Genomic DNA, 16985 nt, shown 5'->3' on the forward strand with positions numbered 1-16985 from the left:
TACACGACTGACAAGCCGTCAAACACGGTTGACAGATTGAGTATTTGCCGGTTAGGGTTAGCTAGCTAGTCAAATGGCTTGGTAGCCAAAGTTGTGAACTGTTTTAGCATAGGCTACTGGACTACCAAATATAGCAAGCTGATTATGCTTTCTGTCAACTAATTATTTGTTCAAGTACACTAAAGGAAATAGTAAAATGGCTACCGAGAAAACTTCAGAGGAGGATTATTTTATGGTCGTCTAGTGCAGCTGTAAATAGCACACGCCATAATGAAATCACTAGGAAATGGGATGCTGCATTTTCTGATTTCGCACAGCTGGACCGCAGACGATGAGTCGGAGCCGCGATGTCAAGGCCAAGAAGCGCCACCTCGCACCCCAGTGACCATAGACTGTAGCCCCTACAGCAGCGTAGTCCTCTGCAGAAATCAGGAAGTGACGCAAACTGTACCTCATTGGTCCACAACAAATATAAGTGTCCAAATGACACAATAAATCATGAAATCGACCCATGGACATGCATAAGACGAATAAAATACACATATTGTGACTATATGTTCTTGTGAGAAAAAATTATTGACTTTGTATTTTGACCGCATTTGTACCGTAGACTTACATGGAAACCGGATATGAAAACACCTATACTGGAGCCCAACCGCAGTGCTGATGTGGGTCTGACATGGTAAAACTACAATGTTCCGAAGATGGACTACTAAAAGCCCATCTTAGATACTTCGCCCCATGTGTTCTTACCATGTCACTTCATTACCAAGGTTGGAATTTAAATAAAAAAGTAATATAGGCTACCAGTCACAAAAGTGAAATTAAATGGTTGTCACATTGAGAATGGTTGCTCACACTCACCCTCCTGTCCACTCATATTTATCGACATGAATCCCAATTAGTACGATTGTATGAAAATAATTCATTAAATTTAATGCAAGATAGGCATAACATGTTAGGCCTACAAATTTACTACTGTACATATCATCATTCATAAGTTTCAAACATATTTAATTAAAAACATAATCTATGCATATAATAGCTTAAGAACCACCACACAACTCAGTCATGTTGATCGTTTGTTTTCGTGAACGGCCAAATGGTGCTTCGGTTTAAATGTTGCTGCCGTAAGGAATTGTGGGATGGCATTATCTCCTTTTCTTTCGCAAAAGACAATCAAGCACTGAACCACCTTTCCTTAGCATTTAGAGAAATCGAACAGCTCTTATCATGGCTACCACTTAGATACTTCTGGGTCATTTCACTCAGTTAGGAACCTTTCTAAGCAAAAAAGACTATGTATGTCTATTTATTTTACCAAGACAAAAATACTTTTTCACATGCCATATTTAATTTCAAAATATAAAGACAAATTTTGCCTATTGTGAAACACACAATTGAAACACAAAGGGAATGAGGCACAAAAACACGAATGCAATTTTTTTTTAAAAGGAGCAACAAAATTGGTAATTGACGATATTTGAAAAAATCATATGCTTTTCTAAAAAAAAAAAAAAAATTGTTCAGAAAGCCAAGCATATGTAGGGATTAAAACTGGTGACCTCCAGGATGTCATGATGTGGGGTCAACCCGCAGCACCACGGAGCATTCTTGATCGGACCTACCGAATTCACGCACTCAAACTGTTGTATTGCCAAGGCTCCAAGCAACGTAAACATTTCTTAAGAAAAATATGAATAATAAAGGTAATGAATTATAACTATTAACAAATATCTAACAATTGTGATGTCGTACACCTTAGTCTTCCTGCCTATTCACACTGTCCGAAATACCTACTTTTATCATCTCATCCGAGACCGTTTGTCAGATTCTTCTGAAATTCAGTGTGAAACATCTACAGACCATGCTTACCGAAAGTTATAAAAGAAAGTTACAATTCTTTAGATACTAAGATACATCAAACCGTTTATTTTCTCAGATTAAATTTTGTCATGAGGCAATTAATTTTAAGAATTCCTGACATACAGGCTAAAATGTAAACGTCCTTGTGTAGCGCCACCTTTTGGCCTTTGTATATTGGAAACGGACTGACGTATCAAAATTTCATTAACAATATGGCAGCGACGTTGACGTACGGTCCAGCGGCCACTGCGGCGTCTACATATATATATGTGTATGGCTAAAACCCTTGGAACAAAACTGTTCTGCACAGCTTTTTTGGTGAGTTGCCACCGTGTAATTTAAGAGACTTGGTCAGGTAGTAGGCAATTGAAGCCTTCCAATGGCCTTGTAGTCCAACCACCATAAAAACAAGAGCCTCAGTGGCAACATCCGTCTCATTCACTCCATCCCCCATGTCCACAAATCCAGACATTTTCTGGGTATGAGGACTGTACTGGACATGTTTTTTGATAGCCATGGCATCCAACATGAGTCACACATCCACATTTAGCAGGGTCGTCCTCTCGTCTTCTTTTCAACATGTCCAACATCATCATGTTGAGGCCAGGCTTGGCATCCACAGAACTGTAAAATGGAAAAGTAGCTATTTATTGTATTTGAACCAGTATTTTTTTAAAGTGCAATCAAATGACATGAAGAATACCTTCTGCAATGTATGTGGATGTGGGAGGTTAAGATGGAGAGACTCTCTCAGATAGCTATATGCTTTTGGACCATGTAGGTGGAGAGTGAGGGCAAACTCCCTCTGGTCTTTTGTGTACTTGTGGTCCGGTTTTGACAGGAGCTCTATGGAAGAAACTCTGAAATTCAGTTAGCACAGACTAATTAGTAAGTGCCCTTGAAATAATAACTAGGAAGCCTAACAAAGATGGGAAAGTGTAAACATAAGATACACATAAAGTTCAAAGTTTTATTTTCATTTTACCTGAGTAGAAATCAAGCCTTTCTTTCAGCTCTTCATTTATGAGATTCTTCCCCCTCAGATCCTCCAGAAGATCATGCATTGTGTTCTTTGCCCTCCTTTCTCGGTCCTTTGCGTTCCTCATCTCTCGCTCCAGACTCTACACCCTACCCGAGGCTTCACTGAGTCTGGCCTTTTGACCAGTGACAGATGCAGGCAATGCATAGTAGTGGTCCTAGTAGAAAGAAGGATGGAAATGTTTTGAGTAATGTTTATATCACATCCCTCAGTCACAGCTGTTTGGTGCATAGCTAGTACAATGTACTATCAACTGGCCTGCATTCTTAATCTCATCACCCCTCAATCCCACTGCCAGCACCGTGGGTTTGAGTGTGTGTGTGTGTGAAGCATATTCAACACCAGCATGTTTCAATGTGTGCATGTGCATACGTGAGTGTGTCTGAAAAGAGTGGCAGAGAGAGAGAGAGCACAGCTAGTAAATACTCACATTAGGCAGAGGTTCAGTCTCTTGGAAATGAAGAGAACAGTCTGCTGATAGGCTCTCTTCAGCCTTCCTTGAGGCTTGCATTGTCCTGGTTACCACTGGCTAAAGTGGAAGAAAATAAATACTTAAAAACAACTTGAACTGGTTTAAGTATCTCACAGTGTAATACATACACAATACATCATTTATTCCTAAACATTCAGAGAGAACAAACAAACAAAAAAAACCCCCCAAAAAACATTTTCAGCAGTGTGACACTGACTAGCTATCAAATGCTTATAGCCTTGTGATACACCTACTCTTTTGAGATGAGTCGGGAAACTGAAGACAGATGGTTTAGTTCCATCTGTAATCCTGACAGGATGATCTGTCCTGTCCTGTCAAAGTCCTCCGGCTTGAAGTGCTCACTGCAGAGCAGGGACGACTCACTGGCGTAAAAGCCTTCCCTTCTTACAACTACTTCCCACTGCCTCCTCAACTCTTTCTCTTTGGGAAACCTTCAGTCTGAGAAAAGTTAGCTAGCCAACTACTTGCAATCAGATTCATAGCATGTCTGTCGCTCAGCCGAAACGAGAAGCTTGTCATAAAAAGTCGATTTGGAGAAAAACGCCAGTATAGATGAAAATCTCGATTATGGGCAATTTAGTTTATATGATTTCTTATAAGTCTCAGCTTTCATAGCTAGCTAGCGTTATCGCTAACGTTAGCTATTAAGTCTGACTCTGGTGGCCAACTAGTTATTAGTAAAAGCATAGCTCTTTTTGCGGTAATCTAGAAAATACATCACTCTAACACATTAATGACATAACATTACCGGTAACGTTATCTATGTAGTACTAACCTAGCTAACGCTGTCATAACATTTTTCCCGACCTGTCCAAAATGTAAAAAAGTCAGGCAGTTTTCACGGTCGGGAAAATTTTTATGACAACGTTACCGCACAGTTAAAATGGGTTTTGAGCGGGAGAGAAAATGCAGGAGAACAAGACACTGACTTCAAGATAGTCTACCTTGCAGGATTAAGTGAATTATCCAAACAGCTAATGTTAGTTTTTAAAAATTGTACTTGAACTCTACATTATATATCTAGCTAGCTAACTCAGCTAGCTAACATGCTCGGTAAAGACAGTTAGCTAACGTTATTCAAACAGCCAGCTTTTTAAAAAATCGTTGGTAATTTTAGCTATAGTAGTAGGTGGCATTGTCCTACTCCAGGTTCCTGGAAATGTGGTCCTGAAACTGCAGCCTCCGCTACTGCAGGAACATGCTACTCAACTAGTTAGCTCTCAACATAATGTTATAATGATGGCCAAATACAATTGTTCAGTCTTACCTGTGAAAGGTAATTCCCCGAGATCTGGTTTGGATTGTGCGACGGATTGTACAGCCCCAAGCTTCGAGTCAGGCATCTTTTTTCTTTTCCTTTTCTTTTCCTTTCCTTTCCTTTCCTTTCCTTTCCTTTCCTTTCCTTTTCCTTTCCTTTCCTTTCCTTTCCTTTCCTTTCCTTTCCTTTCCTTTCCTTTCCTCTTCTTCTTCTTCTTCTTCTTCTTCTTCTTCTTCTTCTTCTTCTTCTTCTTCTTCTTCTTCGTCTTCTTCTTCTTCTTCTTCTTCTTCTTCTTCTTCATTTAATGGCGGATCGTAAACCAACATGTATAGGTGCATACCGCCACCTACTGTACCGGAGTGTGTAAAATCAGGGCTTTACATCAGATCACATTTTTTTAGAAAAACTATATTTTACGATATAATCCTGTATCTTTAAGGAAAATAAGGGGAGCCTTGCAGCACTCCCACATTTTCTCTCCCGTCCCTAGAATACCTTCTAAATTCCATCCCCGTTCTAGCTCATATATGTTATCACGTAAAGTGTTCCTCTCTGAATTATATTTAGTATATCTCATTATGACATGCTCAACATTTTCGGGAACGTTACAAATATCACATTTATCTGAAATACACTTTGTCATTAAATAAAGAGTTGAATTTAATCCAATATGTCCAAATATTAACCATGAAAAAAAACACTTCCTCTCTTCTGCACTTCCCTTTGAAAGCCTTCACGTTAATGGGTTTCTGTATACTGTAATAGTGTCTCCCTTTGATATCTATGTCCCTCTTCTTCTGCCACAAATCACTCACTGCCTTTCTTATTAATGATTTGGCCTCCCCTTTTCCAAAGGGAACTTTCATTATTTCATCGTCATTTAATTTCAACACTCTCTTTGCAGTCTCATCTGCTTTCTCATTACCCTCCACACCATGAGCAGGAACCCAACAAAATTGTACATCAATTCCAACTCTTTGTATTCTTAGCATTATCGTAAATATTTCCACCAATAAATCATCTCTTATTGTTTCTTTTGAATTCAAACTATTAAGAGCTGCAGTAGAGTCTGAACAAACGACAACTATTGCAACTATTTCTGCTGTAAATACAGATAATCTATCATTAATTATTTTGCATATGACTACATCAAACTCAGGTATCCACTCCCTGGATCTTTAGATCCATCAGTAAATACTGGCATACAGTTATAACAATTCCTCTTCACATAATCTTGAACCAAATATCCAATGTTATCCACTTCCCTTTCAATACATTCTCTCTTCTGCTCCAAAAGTTGCAAGTCCACATTGGGCACTGGTAATATCCATGGAGGAACATTACCCCACACAATATTTGGCCCATATTCTAATCTATTTAAGCCATATTCTTTTGCTGTTGTATTAATATTCCAACCAAATTCTTTACCTTTAAATTGTGAATATTCCCAACAATCACACAGCACCTTTGTTGTAGGTTGTTCAACTCCAGATCCCTTTAACTTAACCCAATACGCCAATGACAACTTTGAACATCTTAAATATAATGGCAATTTGTCAGTTTCCACCAGTAGTGCATTAGTAGGAGTTGTTTTAATTGCACTAACACTAAGTCTTAGAGCTCTGAACTGTATTCTGTCTAATTTTCCCAAAACACTCTTAGCTGCTGCTCCATACACCATACACCCATAATCAATACATGATCGTATTAAGGCCCTATAGATGTCCAGTTATGATTGTTTATCTGCTCCCCATTCAATACCAGAACCTGATCTACATTTTGTTTCAATATGTTTAACATGAGTTCTCCATATACATTTCTCATCAAACCATAACCCTAGATATTTGAACTCTGTTACCCTTTCCATACATTGCCCATACAATTTAAGCTGCATATTATTTATCCTTCTCTTTCTGGTAAAGAACATGTAGCATGACTTTGCAACTGACATCTTAAATCCCCAGTCATATGACCATCTTTCAACATTCAATATAGCACCCTCAATGCTATTAGTCACATGTCTAATATTTTCCCCTCTTTTCCATATAGCCCCATCATCTGCTTAAAGCGATGACCCAATATCTCTACCAACATTCATAAAAATATCATTTATCATAATGTTAAACAGAATAGGGCTAATAGCACTACCTTGTGGAATACCATTTACAATATCAAAATCATCTGAAACAGCATCTCCAACTTTAACATGGAATGTCCGCCAATACCCATTTTATGCATTTGAATCAATAGTCCTTCTCTCCACATGGAATCATAAGCTTTCTCAATATCAAAATACACTATAGCCATGACCTCTTTCATACTAATTTCTTTTTCTGCCTCATTACTAACTTTCACTAAAGCATCTAGCGTAGATCTACCTTTGCGGAATCCACTTTGACATGAGCTTAGCAATCCTCTTTGTTCTAAACAGTATGATATCTACTAACAATTATCATTTCCATCCATTTACACAAGTGAGATTTCAACACTATAGGCCTGTAGTATCCTGCATTAGCTGGGTCTTTGCCAAGCTTACCAAAAGGTAGAATCATAGCACTTTTCCAACCACAAGGCATTACACCTTCTCTCCATATCTTATTAAACAGGTTCAATATGACTTTCAAGACTTCATCTGGTAATTGTCTAAACATAGCATTGCATAATTGGTCTTGTCCTGGATATCCACTTCCCTCCAAGGCCATTTTAAACTCATGTAATGTAAAGTCCATGTCAAGTGATGATCCATCGCTATCCTTTTTCTTTGTTACATCAGCATTTGCTCTTAAAATTTCATCTTTTCGTTGTTTATGTATCTCATCTAAATGACTTACACTATGTACACTTGCAAACTTCTTACCCAATAGTTCAGCCTTTTCCTTATTTGTAATTGCCAGATATTCTCCATCTATCAACACTGGGATTTTAACAGATTTTCTTTTCAATCATCTTTTTAATCATTGACCAAATGTCACCCAATTCTATTCTTCTGCCAATGGAGGAGCAGAATTGCCTCCATGCATTCTTCTCGGATGATTTAATAATTTTCCGTGCCACAGCTCTCTTCCTTTGATAATCAATCAGGTTATCCTGACTCAAATGATTTCTTAATATTCTGAATGCATGTTTCAGTCCAGTCTTCTGAGTCTTCTGACGGTTATGGCCAGATGGCGGCAAGTTGCCTGGACTAATATGGTGGCGACGTTGACGTACGATCCAGCGACCAATGCGGCGTCTACGTATGTCTGTGTCTGTTCGTCATATGTACCCATAATGCATCACAGCTCGAATGTCAGCTGATCTGTTCGAGGTTTCTGCTTGAAGGGGAAATATCTACGCTGTGCATAAGAAAAATGAATCGTTCGTTGACGTCGGTACTTTTTTTTTGTGCCGCTTTTACAGCAGGTTAGTTAATTAATCAAATTTCGCATCGATAATCCGGACCGTGTCCGATAAGTGAGCATTGGCTAACAAGTTGGCCTGTGCGATGGGTTGATAATGGCGATGAACTAGCTTGAGCTACTGTCACTGACAGGCAGAGAAGCGCTCACAACCTTCGCGTTTGCCCATAATTTAAGGTAGCAAGATAGCAAACGTTTGGTATTGCTCGCTGGTTAGATGACTGTGTAGAGCTAAAATGTGAAATTTAGAACGACGGGCAGGACATCCTTCCACGTTTTAGCTTGTTAACGTTAATTATAGCTAGCAACTGTTTTTTGCATTGACTAGTTAGCTAGTTGGTTATGTATTTTGGGAGTGGTTGGCCGAGAAGTCTAGCTATTTCTTAAAATGTGTCACTATATTACGTCTCATAATTCGATAACTACTAGTATAGTGGAGTTTGCATGTCATTGGTTGCGTCGATGCATTTTTATATTGTTGCTACGTTATATCTATAAAGCTCACTTCCTCCTGCAGCGGGTCATAAAGACAATCATCATGTGATTACAAGGTCTCATGTGTTACTGAATCATAGTTCCTCTTGATTACAGAAAGAAAGTACAACATGTGGAAACGCGTCGACACAGTTAACGTTTTCGGCGAAGGCCTAACCGACATTTTGTCATTTCAGTTAACACAATTGTGTGACATTGGCAGCAGTAAGTTACGGAGTTCCTCCATACAAGCAAAGGATTGCTTGGAATGTTGGACTGCTTGCAGTACAGGCCCGTGACGCGCACAAACGCACATACGACATACTAATACGACCACCATTGATGGAGAGTAAATTATATATGTGGGTTTCCCCCTTATAGGCTTCTTGTTTGTTTGAAATTTGTCTGAGAAAAATCACTTTTGGCTTCATTGCAGGCATCCTTGGGGACCGTCTAACAGTGTTGAGGGCACCCCAGTATGTCTCCTACCATGAGGGACAGTGGCCAATTTCTGGGGAGAAGATCCCTGACCTGGTGGCTCTTACAATGGGATTCTCTGTGCAGGATGTACGTAATAATAATAATGTTGATGTATTGGTTGTGCCAGCTTGTCATACGCTGTTTTTCATCTAGAGCGATGTTTGAGGGCTCTGGCAGAAGTGTATTGATACTGTTTTCTGACAGCTGTTGTGTACTCCTGCGGAATAGTGTGGAGCTGTTTGTGTGCATGTGTCTTGAGCAGGAGCTGGGCTGGCCGGCGATGCAGATGGGCTCCCTGTTCCAGCGACCTCAGGCCAATGTCCTGCTGGTGGTACGGGGAGTGGACAGCCTTGACCTGCCCCAGAGTGTAGCGTCCTACCCCTTGGAGAACGTGAGTATCTCAGACGCCCTTCACCACTCATTCTCTCCTTGTCTGTCTTGCAGCACAGTTATAGGGTATGCTTAATACATTGTCAGCCAGGCATGTTTACAAGGTTACAATTCAAGATTTCTGGGGCCCTACAGTGCTCCCATTTTAGGAGCTCCTGCTCCTGAAGATTGATGAAAAATTGATGAAAAATAATTTAGTAGCACATCTACTAATTTGGATGCTTTAGTGTGCTTCTAAAAATTTCAATTTAGGAGCACGGGCTCCTTGGAAAACATGTTGGCGTAAAGCCTTGATTTTGAGTGTTGCGTTTTTTTAAAGGTGGCTGTGTGTCTCCACAGGTTAACAAAAACGATACATAGAAATACAAAGTGAACACAATGTGTTACGACAAAAGAGCAGTTCCTCTTGATTAAGCTTGATAGTTTTGTTTAAACTCTGCATGATGTAGGTATCTCACAATTGTTTGATATGAATGCACCCTTTTTATTTTTCTAATTTATTGGAAATGTGTATAGACAAGGGTGGAGATTTAAGTGGATATCAGAATATTCAGGTACTTCAAATTTTTTTTATTTGGATATTGGCAATAAATATAGGTATTAGTATGGTTAGACAGAGACTGATCTGACATTGCAAATTCTTGTGATCAAAGCTAGGGTGCTGCCACAAATGGTAGGTTAGATTTTCTAGTGGTCAAAATAAAGCAAAATCATTTTAAAATTTGGCACCTTGTGGAATTCTTTTAAATATACATAGTAAGAATGTCAGGTGTAAATAGTGCAATACGGTACTAATATGCATGGGTGGAACAGTTAGCATGTATAGCCTTTTGAATGCAAAGCATCGTACTGTACTGTCAGCAGCACAGACATTCTGAACGAAAAATCTGGTGAACAAAATAAGCTACATTGTCATGAAAAAAAGTTCTGCTTCAGTTTGGCTGCCTGTACTGGCACAGTATTTTATTGGAACTTTCATTACACACAGCTGGGCTTGCTGCTTCTCTCAGAATCCTCACTTGCTGCCTTTCCCTAAGCACTTAGCGTTAGCACAACCACACTAATCGTGCTGATAATTGTTATATTATTTTATTTGCGACACATTAAAGCCCATGTAACTGCGGAGATATTTTATTTTTTTATGGCTCTGTCCGCCGGTAAAATGAATTCTGTACGGCACTTTTCACGCTATATATGACCACGCACAAATTCTAAACTTAAGTTACGGATTTTAAAGTAATTGGTGCCTGATATCCAAACTGCCTCGATTTCTAGACAACATAATGGTTTTTATTGGTTTGAATTTAAGTAGTAGCTAGCTGACTGTTAACATTACCACTGTTACTATAACAATAACCTTATGGTAACCTACCTGTGGTTTCTCCCTCCTACTATACTACCTTCTTTTTTTAAAGAAGAATTTGTCAATACTCCGCTCTGCCGGAAGCATGAGGTTCAGTGTTTTCATTAGGTAACTCCAGGTATCTAACCAAACGATAGCTGTTGACATTTGCTGTCTTACTTTGCAGTCTTTCGCAGAGGACACTTTCTTTTGAAGAAACAATGCAAACCAATGTCTAAATTTGGAAAACCTTAAACTATTTTGTTACCTGGCACAGATATGGGCACACGACTGTCCTCCAAATCATGTTTACGTTCATGCTCCACATGCGGCCGCTATGAGCAGGAGGGGGGCAGCTCGCGCAGCGAAAGTATAGTGTGTTGCTGGGAATAAATAAAATACTGGAAAATATTTTTGGGTGGGCTGCCCAAATAAATGAACTGTATGGGAAACACTGATGAATATACCATAGTTTCTGCTAACCTAATGTATTCAGTATTTAAATGCCCAAAAAGGGGTTATGTTTCTCCTAAGGATTTTGTGTTATTGGAAATGACTGCAACATCATCTTTCTCCTAAGGCATACTTCCTGTATTTGCACATTGCCACAGACTTAATTCCTGATTTGTGTAATTTTCTTGCAGCCTGTGCCCTTCACCCTGGACAGTGTGGCAAACACCATGCATGCACTCTTTCCAGACAACACCCCTGTGGTGCTGCAGCTGGCCCCCAGTGAGGAGGTGGGTCATACTACAGACGTGGGCCTGACAAAATGGAAAATAAAGTAACGCCAGTGGAGAAGAATCTGAGTGGAGAGAGTAATATTCAGCTACGTGGTTGTAATGACCAGTCGGCCAGTTGGCCAATCTGTTTTTGAAGAATTAAAGTTGCATGATCAAAGATGATGACCAACTGCTAAAACGAAAATATGGTCATTCTGTAATTTGCAGATAAATGGCAGAATATTTCAGGTGTGGTTGGGGACAATTTGAAGTACAATTAGGATCATGATTGTTTGAAAGTGTTGTTTCTGGAACAGTCAAGCAGTTGCTTTAATAGTAACTATGTATCATTCCAATGCCATAAAATTCAGTTAGAATGGTGACATTCTCAAAACTAGTGTTTCTATCATTACTGTGCTTTTCCTATTTTGCATGCATTTTATAAGTTGCTCTGCTAAATTACTATGTGTAAATCTGATGGTGCAGGCTTGCTGTTTACCATTCTCTGTGCACAATATAATGTTCACTGTTGATTTTAATGGGTAATGTGAGTCCAGGGGGGATCAAATGTGAGAGTAAAATGTACTATATTGGTGTTGATTTAACTTCTAAGGAGTTTGTGTGGCTTCTCTCACTGCAGAGGCTGTACATGGTGGGCAAAGCCAACACAGTGTTTGAGGACCTTCCTGTGACTTTGCAGCAGATTCGGGGGCGCCTGTCCCAGGACGGCTCTGTGCTCACCTCCCTTCCCCTCAGCTCCCTCAGCAGGAACAATGAGGTGAGCTGGACCCAGAGAAGGTGTCAAAAATGGCCAAAATGCCACAGTGCTAGGGAATGTGTTCGACATTTCACCCAGCATTCTTAGCAGTGATTTTCCACATCCCCATGCAGTTTTATGAGAATGTGCTATGCTGATGAAGTTGGGAATGCAGAAACATGCATGTGAAACCTTGGTTGGTGTGAAATAACTTTTCAAAATACAGTTTTTTGTTAGTTTCGTGAGACGTGCCACAATTATGTACCAGTTAGGCCAAGTGATTAATCCAGTTAAATTCAGTCACAGCAGTTTAGATCATATTCTGTCCCTGAGGGGCTGGCAAAGTGCTGTTCTAGGTCGCCGTTTTTAAGTGAATAAAGGTCCATTTGAACTAATTTTGGCCCATCAAGGACGTTTCTGTGCTGCTTTACAGTCAGCATGCTGCAGATTATAGAGCATGGTGGAGCTCTGGCCTGGTGCTGTCTTTCTGTCCTTACCTGGTGCTCTTTCTCTACAGGCTGACCTGCTCTTCCTGTCTGAGGTGCAGGTGCTGCATGACATCGCTGCCCTTGTAAGGTTCTTCACAGTTCTACAATCTGAACACTGTCTGGTAGTGATGGGGGTGTGAGGATTCATGAAACCTGAAAATGACTGAAACAGTTTAACCAATCATTGTGCTTTGCTGTGGAAAAAAAGACCTTTTGATTGGTTCAAACAAGTCACTGTACCTCAACCCAATATACAAAATCTCACTACCGTCTCTTAGCAGGGATTAACATTTGGTTTTCCAGCCTTTCTTTTGACCCAGTTTTGGAGAACCGATGAATGACTGGAACAGTTTTCCCCCCCTTGCTTCCCCCTTTTCTGCAAATTTTGTGGAAATTTCGATGTAGAAATGTTCTACAGAAGGTTGTTAGAAATTCTGTAAAATATTTAGTTGGGTAATATAATCTGTGTTGATGAATCATATTATCCAAAATTCTAATCTACACATTCCTTGCAAGGGCATATGTAGAAAGAAACTGTATTGTGTACTGTAATGTAATGCATACGGCCACCTTTTATACAAACTACACTCTAATATATTTCTTGCTCTGTTGATCGTGTGAAAGTGGGAGATTAAGATTGTGATCACGGCTGTGTAATTAGCATTGGCCGTGAGCAGACGTAGGGGGAAAGTCTGTTGAATGTAATGAGTTTCCTGCAATGCCGGCAGCTGCTGAGGCACAAGCACCTTGCGAAGGACCACTCCCCAGACCTTTTCTCCCTGGAGCTGGCTGGGCTGGAGGAGATTAGCCGCCACTATGGCGTTGACTCCCCTCAGTTCACAGACGCCACCAAGATCCTGGCCAGTGTGCTGCAGAAGGTGAGGAGGGTGGGGGCATGCCAGGACACACCGCAGCGCATCACGACGCTTCACGACACTCCAGAACTTTCCGTTACGCTTTATCATGTCCGTGGCTCTGAATGGTTCTCTGATGTGAGGTAACGCAGTTTGACACTCGGTTAGACTCTGTGTCGTGACGCTCCCTAACGCCATGTGACACTCAGATATGCTGTCTGTGTATGACATGGCATGGCACTCTATGGCACAATTACTGTGGAGGCCTGAGCCTTGCTGCTTTGCGCTGCATCTGTCACAATGGGCCGTGTGCTATCTGATGGGAGTCCTGTATTCCCTGTGCTGCAGTTCGCGGATGACGTCTCCGGTATTTACGGCGGTAACGCGCTGGTGGAGGTGGTGACGGTGAAGACCTTTGAGGCGCCCCTCACCAGGAAGTCTCGCTCCATCCTGGAGACCAAGGAGGTGAGTACCTGTGGTCCTGCGGGGAGGGGGAGGGGGGAGGGTAATTTGGCAGACGAGGCACGTAGGCATCTGCTTGCACATCCTCCAGCTCCTGTCTGTGGACTGCGGTGTTCATAGAAACGACTGCTAGACACTTTATTTTGGAGTGTCTCCTGAACTAAAAGCTGAGCAGTGAATAGGAACACGGGTAAATTGGGCAGTTTTCCCCCTATGATTTTTTTCTTGAGCAGTGGATTGTGAGTGGAGGAGCTCTGAGGGCCCTCATTTTCGTAAAGCACTTAAGAAAGAAATTAGAGCACTCATCTGACAATGAGGAAAAAGGAACTGCATCATTGTCAAGAACCTTAAATTATGTTGATATGGGAATAATGTGGGTTATGTACCAGTTGACTGGTAATGAATAACTTATTTAATGCTAGCTAATTGGTAATTAACACTAAATAATATAATCTCCTTGGCTATTTAATCTACTTATCTGCTAGCTATTTTAATGTTGATGCATGGCCATATGGGGTTCATTATCTAAAGCAAGAAAATACACTTCAAGTATCCCCTGTGCAGTTTATAGAGTAACATTATACTTGCAGAAATTGTATACATATATATTGTCCAATTATTAAAAAAAAAAAAAACCCAAAATTGGTAGGAAATATTTCCTATGGCACCTACAACCTGAGACTGCTGTGCTCGGGGAAAAAGGGGCATAGCTTGGAAAATTATTACATGAGTCCTTGGGAGGGAAGTGTTTATACCGCTTAGGAACTGAGAAGTACTGGCACAATATAAATCTTAATTTTATGTTTATAGCTGAATAAATTCTAAAAACGTAATCTATTCCCATGTACAAACTGTGTAGACAATACAATACAAGCTGCTTTTTGGACATGACTTGGGCCAATCAAGAATATACTGAAACCTAATAATAATATCAAAAAACACAAAGTGTACTCATTTCAATGGAAAAATAATAAAAAATCTATAAATAAAGCATGCTAACTCTCAGTCCTGTGTCTCAAAGGGCAACTCGGGGAGCCTGTACAACCTTGCGTACAATTATAACTTTGAGTATGCGGTGATCTTCAACATCGTGCTGTGGCTGATGATTGCGTTGGCCCTGGCTGTCATCGCCATTGCCTACAACCTGTGGAACATGGACCCTGGCTATGACAGCATCATCTACCGGATGACCAATCAGAAGATCCGTCTGGACTGAAGGCCCCTGCACCATTGTATTGCCACTTAGTCTCTTTAAACCCACCCTCTGCCCTACCCAGCAGCCTGCATTGGCCTCTTTTCAGAATATCAGACTGTGTCCATTTCTGCACATTAGTCTATAGGCCCATTAATTGTACAGAAATTGTAGATGAAATATGGCTTGATTTGGCATCGTAGGTTGTCCTTATTTCAGTTTCTTGTGTAGTCAGAGTATGTGGAATTAAAGCTTTCATTGAGGTCCCGGCTCAGTTCGAACGAAAATGGAGGCTGCCTCTTTGACACCCATGTAGGGTATGGTCTTAATGTGTTTCTTTATTTAAATGTGTGCTTAATCATAATATTTAACTTCTGTGACATTGATTTTAGCTTTAAGATTGTGAAGTTTGTATATGGCAAATCAACAAATCTGAATAACTACAACTGGTTTTTGAGATTCAGCCAGAAAGACTGCTGTTGTAAAGTGTGTGTGTGTATGTGTGGTCTGTGTGTCTGGGTAAATGTAAATATTTCTGTTGTCATGGATACAGAACTAAGCAGTTGCTGTGCATAAAAATGCTGTAACCTGACTTGTTTCATAGTTTCATAATTTTGTGAAAAGTAGGCTGTTGACCTCAGTTGCACTGCATTCCCAGGTTTGTTGTCATTCCTTTTGAGGCATCTCATTCCTGCGTTCAGTGACATGGGTGATCGTACAAGGAGCCAAAACGCTTTTAACATGGCTGTGTCCTGTTGGGCCAGGACACAGAATAGTCCATTGTGTTTGTTCCATGGGGGGGGGGGGGCGGTTAACTTTGAGTAAGGGAGAAAAATGGCATGTATCTGTAATTTTTCATATCTTGTTTAATTTTGACACCTTCGTGACCATGTGATGCAAGACTCAAGTTGATATAGAAATGACTATTGTATTTAATGTATGCACATGGAAGGAACTACTACTGTCATGGCAAAATCAAAATGAAACATGTAAGGTTAAAAACGGACAAAAATAATATCTCCGGCTTTGCCCCCCCCCCCCCCCCCCCAAACTCCATACCTGCTCTTTTTGCATACTGCATCTCAGTTGTCTCCTGCAAGAGGGAGTGATTAGACTTTACACTGTCATAATGGGAAATGTAGTTCCTTACATGAGTTGCCCATAGTGTGAACTTGAAGTACTCTTTATGCTCATGATGTAAATGTTTGTGTAAGAAGATGCAAGTGTTAATTTAATTAAAATTCATGTCTGATGAAATGAGATGTAGATTTGTGAAGAGATTTTGCTTTGCGTGACATTTCTTGCAAGTAGTTTTTTTTAATGGTTAATTTCCATTTTCATTCCAAGTTTGCTTGAAGGCTATTTTATACATTTTTCCCAGGCAATAAAAAAAAAATTATTCAAACTACTGTTGGAACTATGAAAATAAGCATGTAATGCAAAAAGGCTCCTCTGAATCAGCTGGCCAAGCTGCACTGCCTTCTGTCTTCATGTTGATTATGAATCAGACGGTGCATTTTAATGTGGACTGTACATTTAGGAGCGAGAAATATAAAGTTGTGACCAGTCATTAAATATAAAATTATTTACAGTGTGTGGGGAAAACGTTTTTCCGACCAGACTGTGATTTGCCTCTTAAGCACATTCATACTTATGAATTGGAATCCTATTTTTTAATGGTGCATGCAACTCTGACCATGACTGTCATGCTGAAAGAGCAAATGTGTTGTGCTTTTAATAGAGTATTTAGTAGTGTAGTTGAATCACTTG

At 40.1% G+C, this 16985-nt stretch overlaps 2 protein-coding genes across 3 annotated transcripts; one reads left to right on the forward strand and one right to left on the reverse strand.

Annotated features, from left to right (window-relative positions):
• Positions 1-1296: 1296 nt before the first annotated feature.
• Positions 1297-6850, reverse strand: LOC135250619 (pre-mRNA-splicing factor CWC22 homolog). 2 transcript variants are annotated; one of them, XR_010328957.1, is made up of 5 exons: positions 3632-4366; positions 3336-3434; positions 2852-3062; positions 2570-2726; positions 1297-2490 (listed from the first exon to the last, which is right to left on the reverse strand). XR_010328957.1 is itself a non-coding variant. In XM_064327129.1 (5 exons), the coding sequence occupies exons 1-2, from the start codon at positions 4955-4957 to the stop codon at positions 3394-3396; spliced, it is 333 nt and encodes a 110-aa protein (XP_064183199.1). In that variant the 5' UTR covers positions 4958-6850; the 3' UTR covers positions 1297-2490; positions 2570-2726; positions 2852-3062; positions 3336-3393. The 2 variants fall into 2 exon arrangements, 1 of the variants encoding a protein (XP_064183199.1); XM_064327129.1 differs by lacking the exon at positions 3632-4366 and adding an exon at positions 4666-6850.
• A 1048-nt stretch (positions 6851-7898) lies between these two features.
• On the forward strand, positions 7899-16475 carry atp6ap2 (ATPase H+ transporting accessory protein 2). The gene is made up of 9 exons (XM_064327128.1): positions 7899-8058; positions 8965-9095; positions 9271-9399; positions 11385-11480; positions 12103-12240; positions 12737-12790; positions 13436-13585; positions 13910-14026; positions 15045-16475. Exons 1-9 carry the CDS (start codon positions 8007-8009, stop codon positions 15237-15239), a joined length of 1062 nt encoding a protein of 353 aa, XP_064183198.1. The 5' UTR covers positions 7899-8006; the 3' UTR covers positions 15240-16475.
• The last annotated feature ends 510 nt before the right edge of the window (positions 16476-16985 follow it).

Source organism: Anguilla rostrata, chromosome 3 (assembly GCF_018555375.3).
Source record: "Anguilla rostrata isolate EN2019 chromosome 3, ASM1855537v3, whole genome shotgun sequence".
Classification (NCBI taxonomy): domain Eukaryota; kingdom Metazoa; phylum Chordata; class Actinopteri; order Anguilliformes; family Anguillidae; genus Anguilla; species Anguilla rostrata.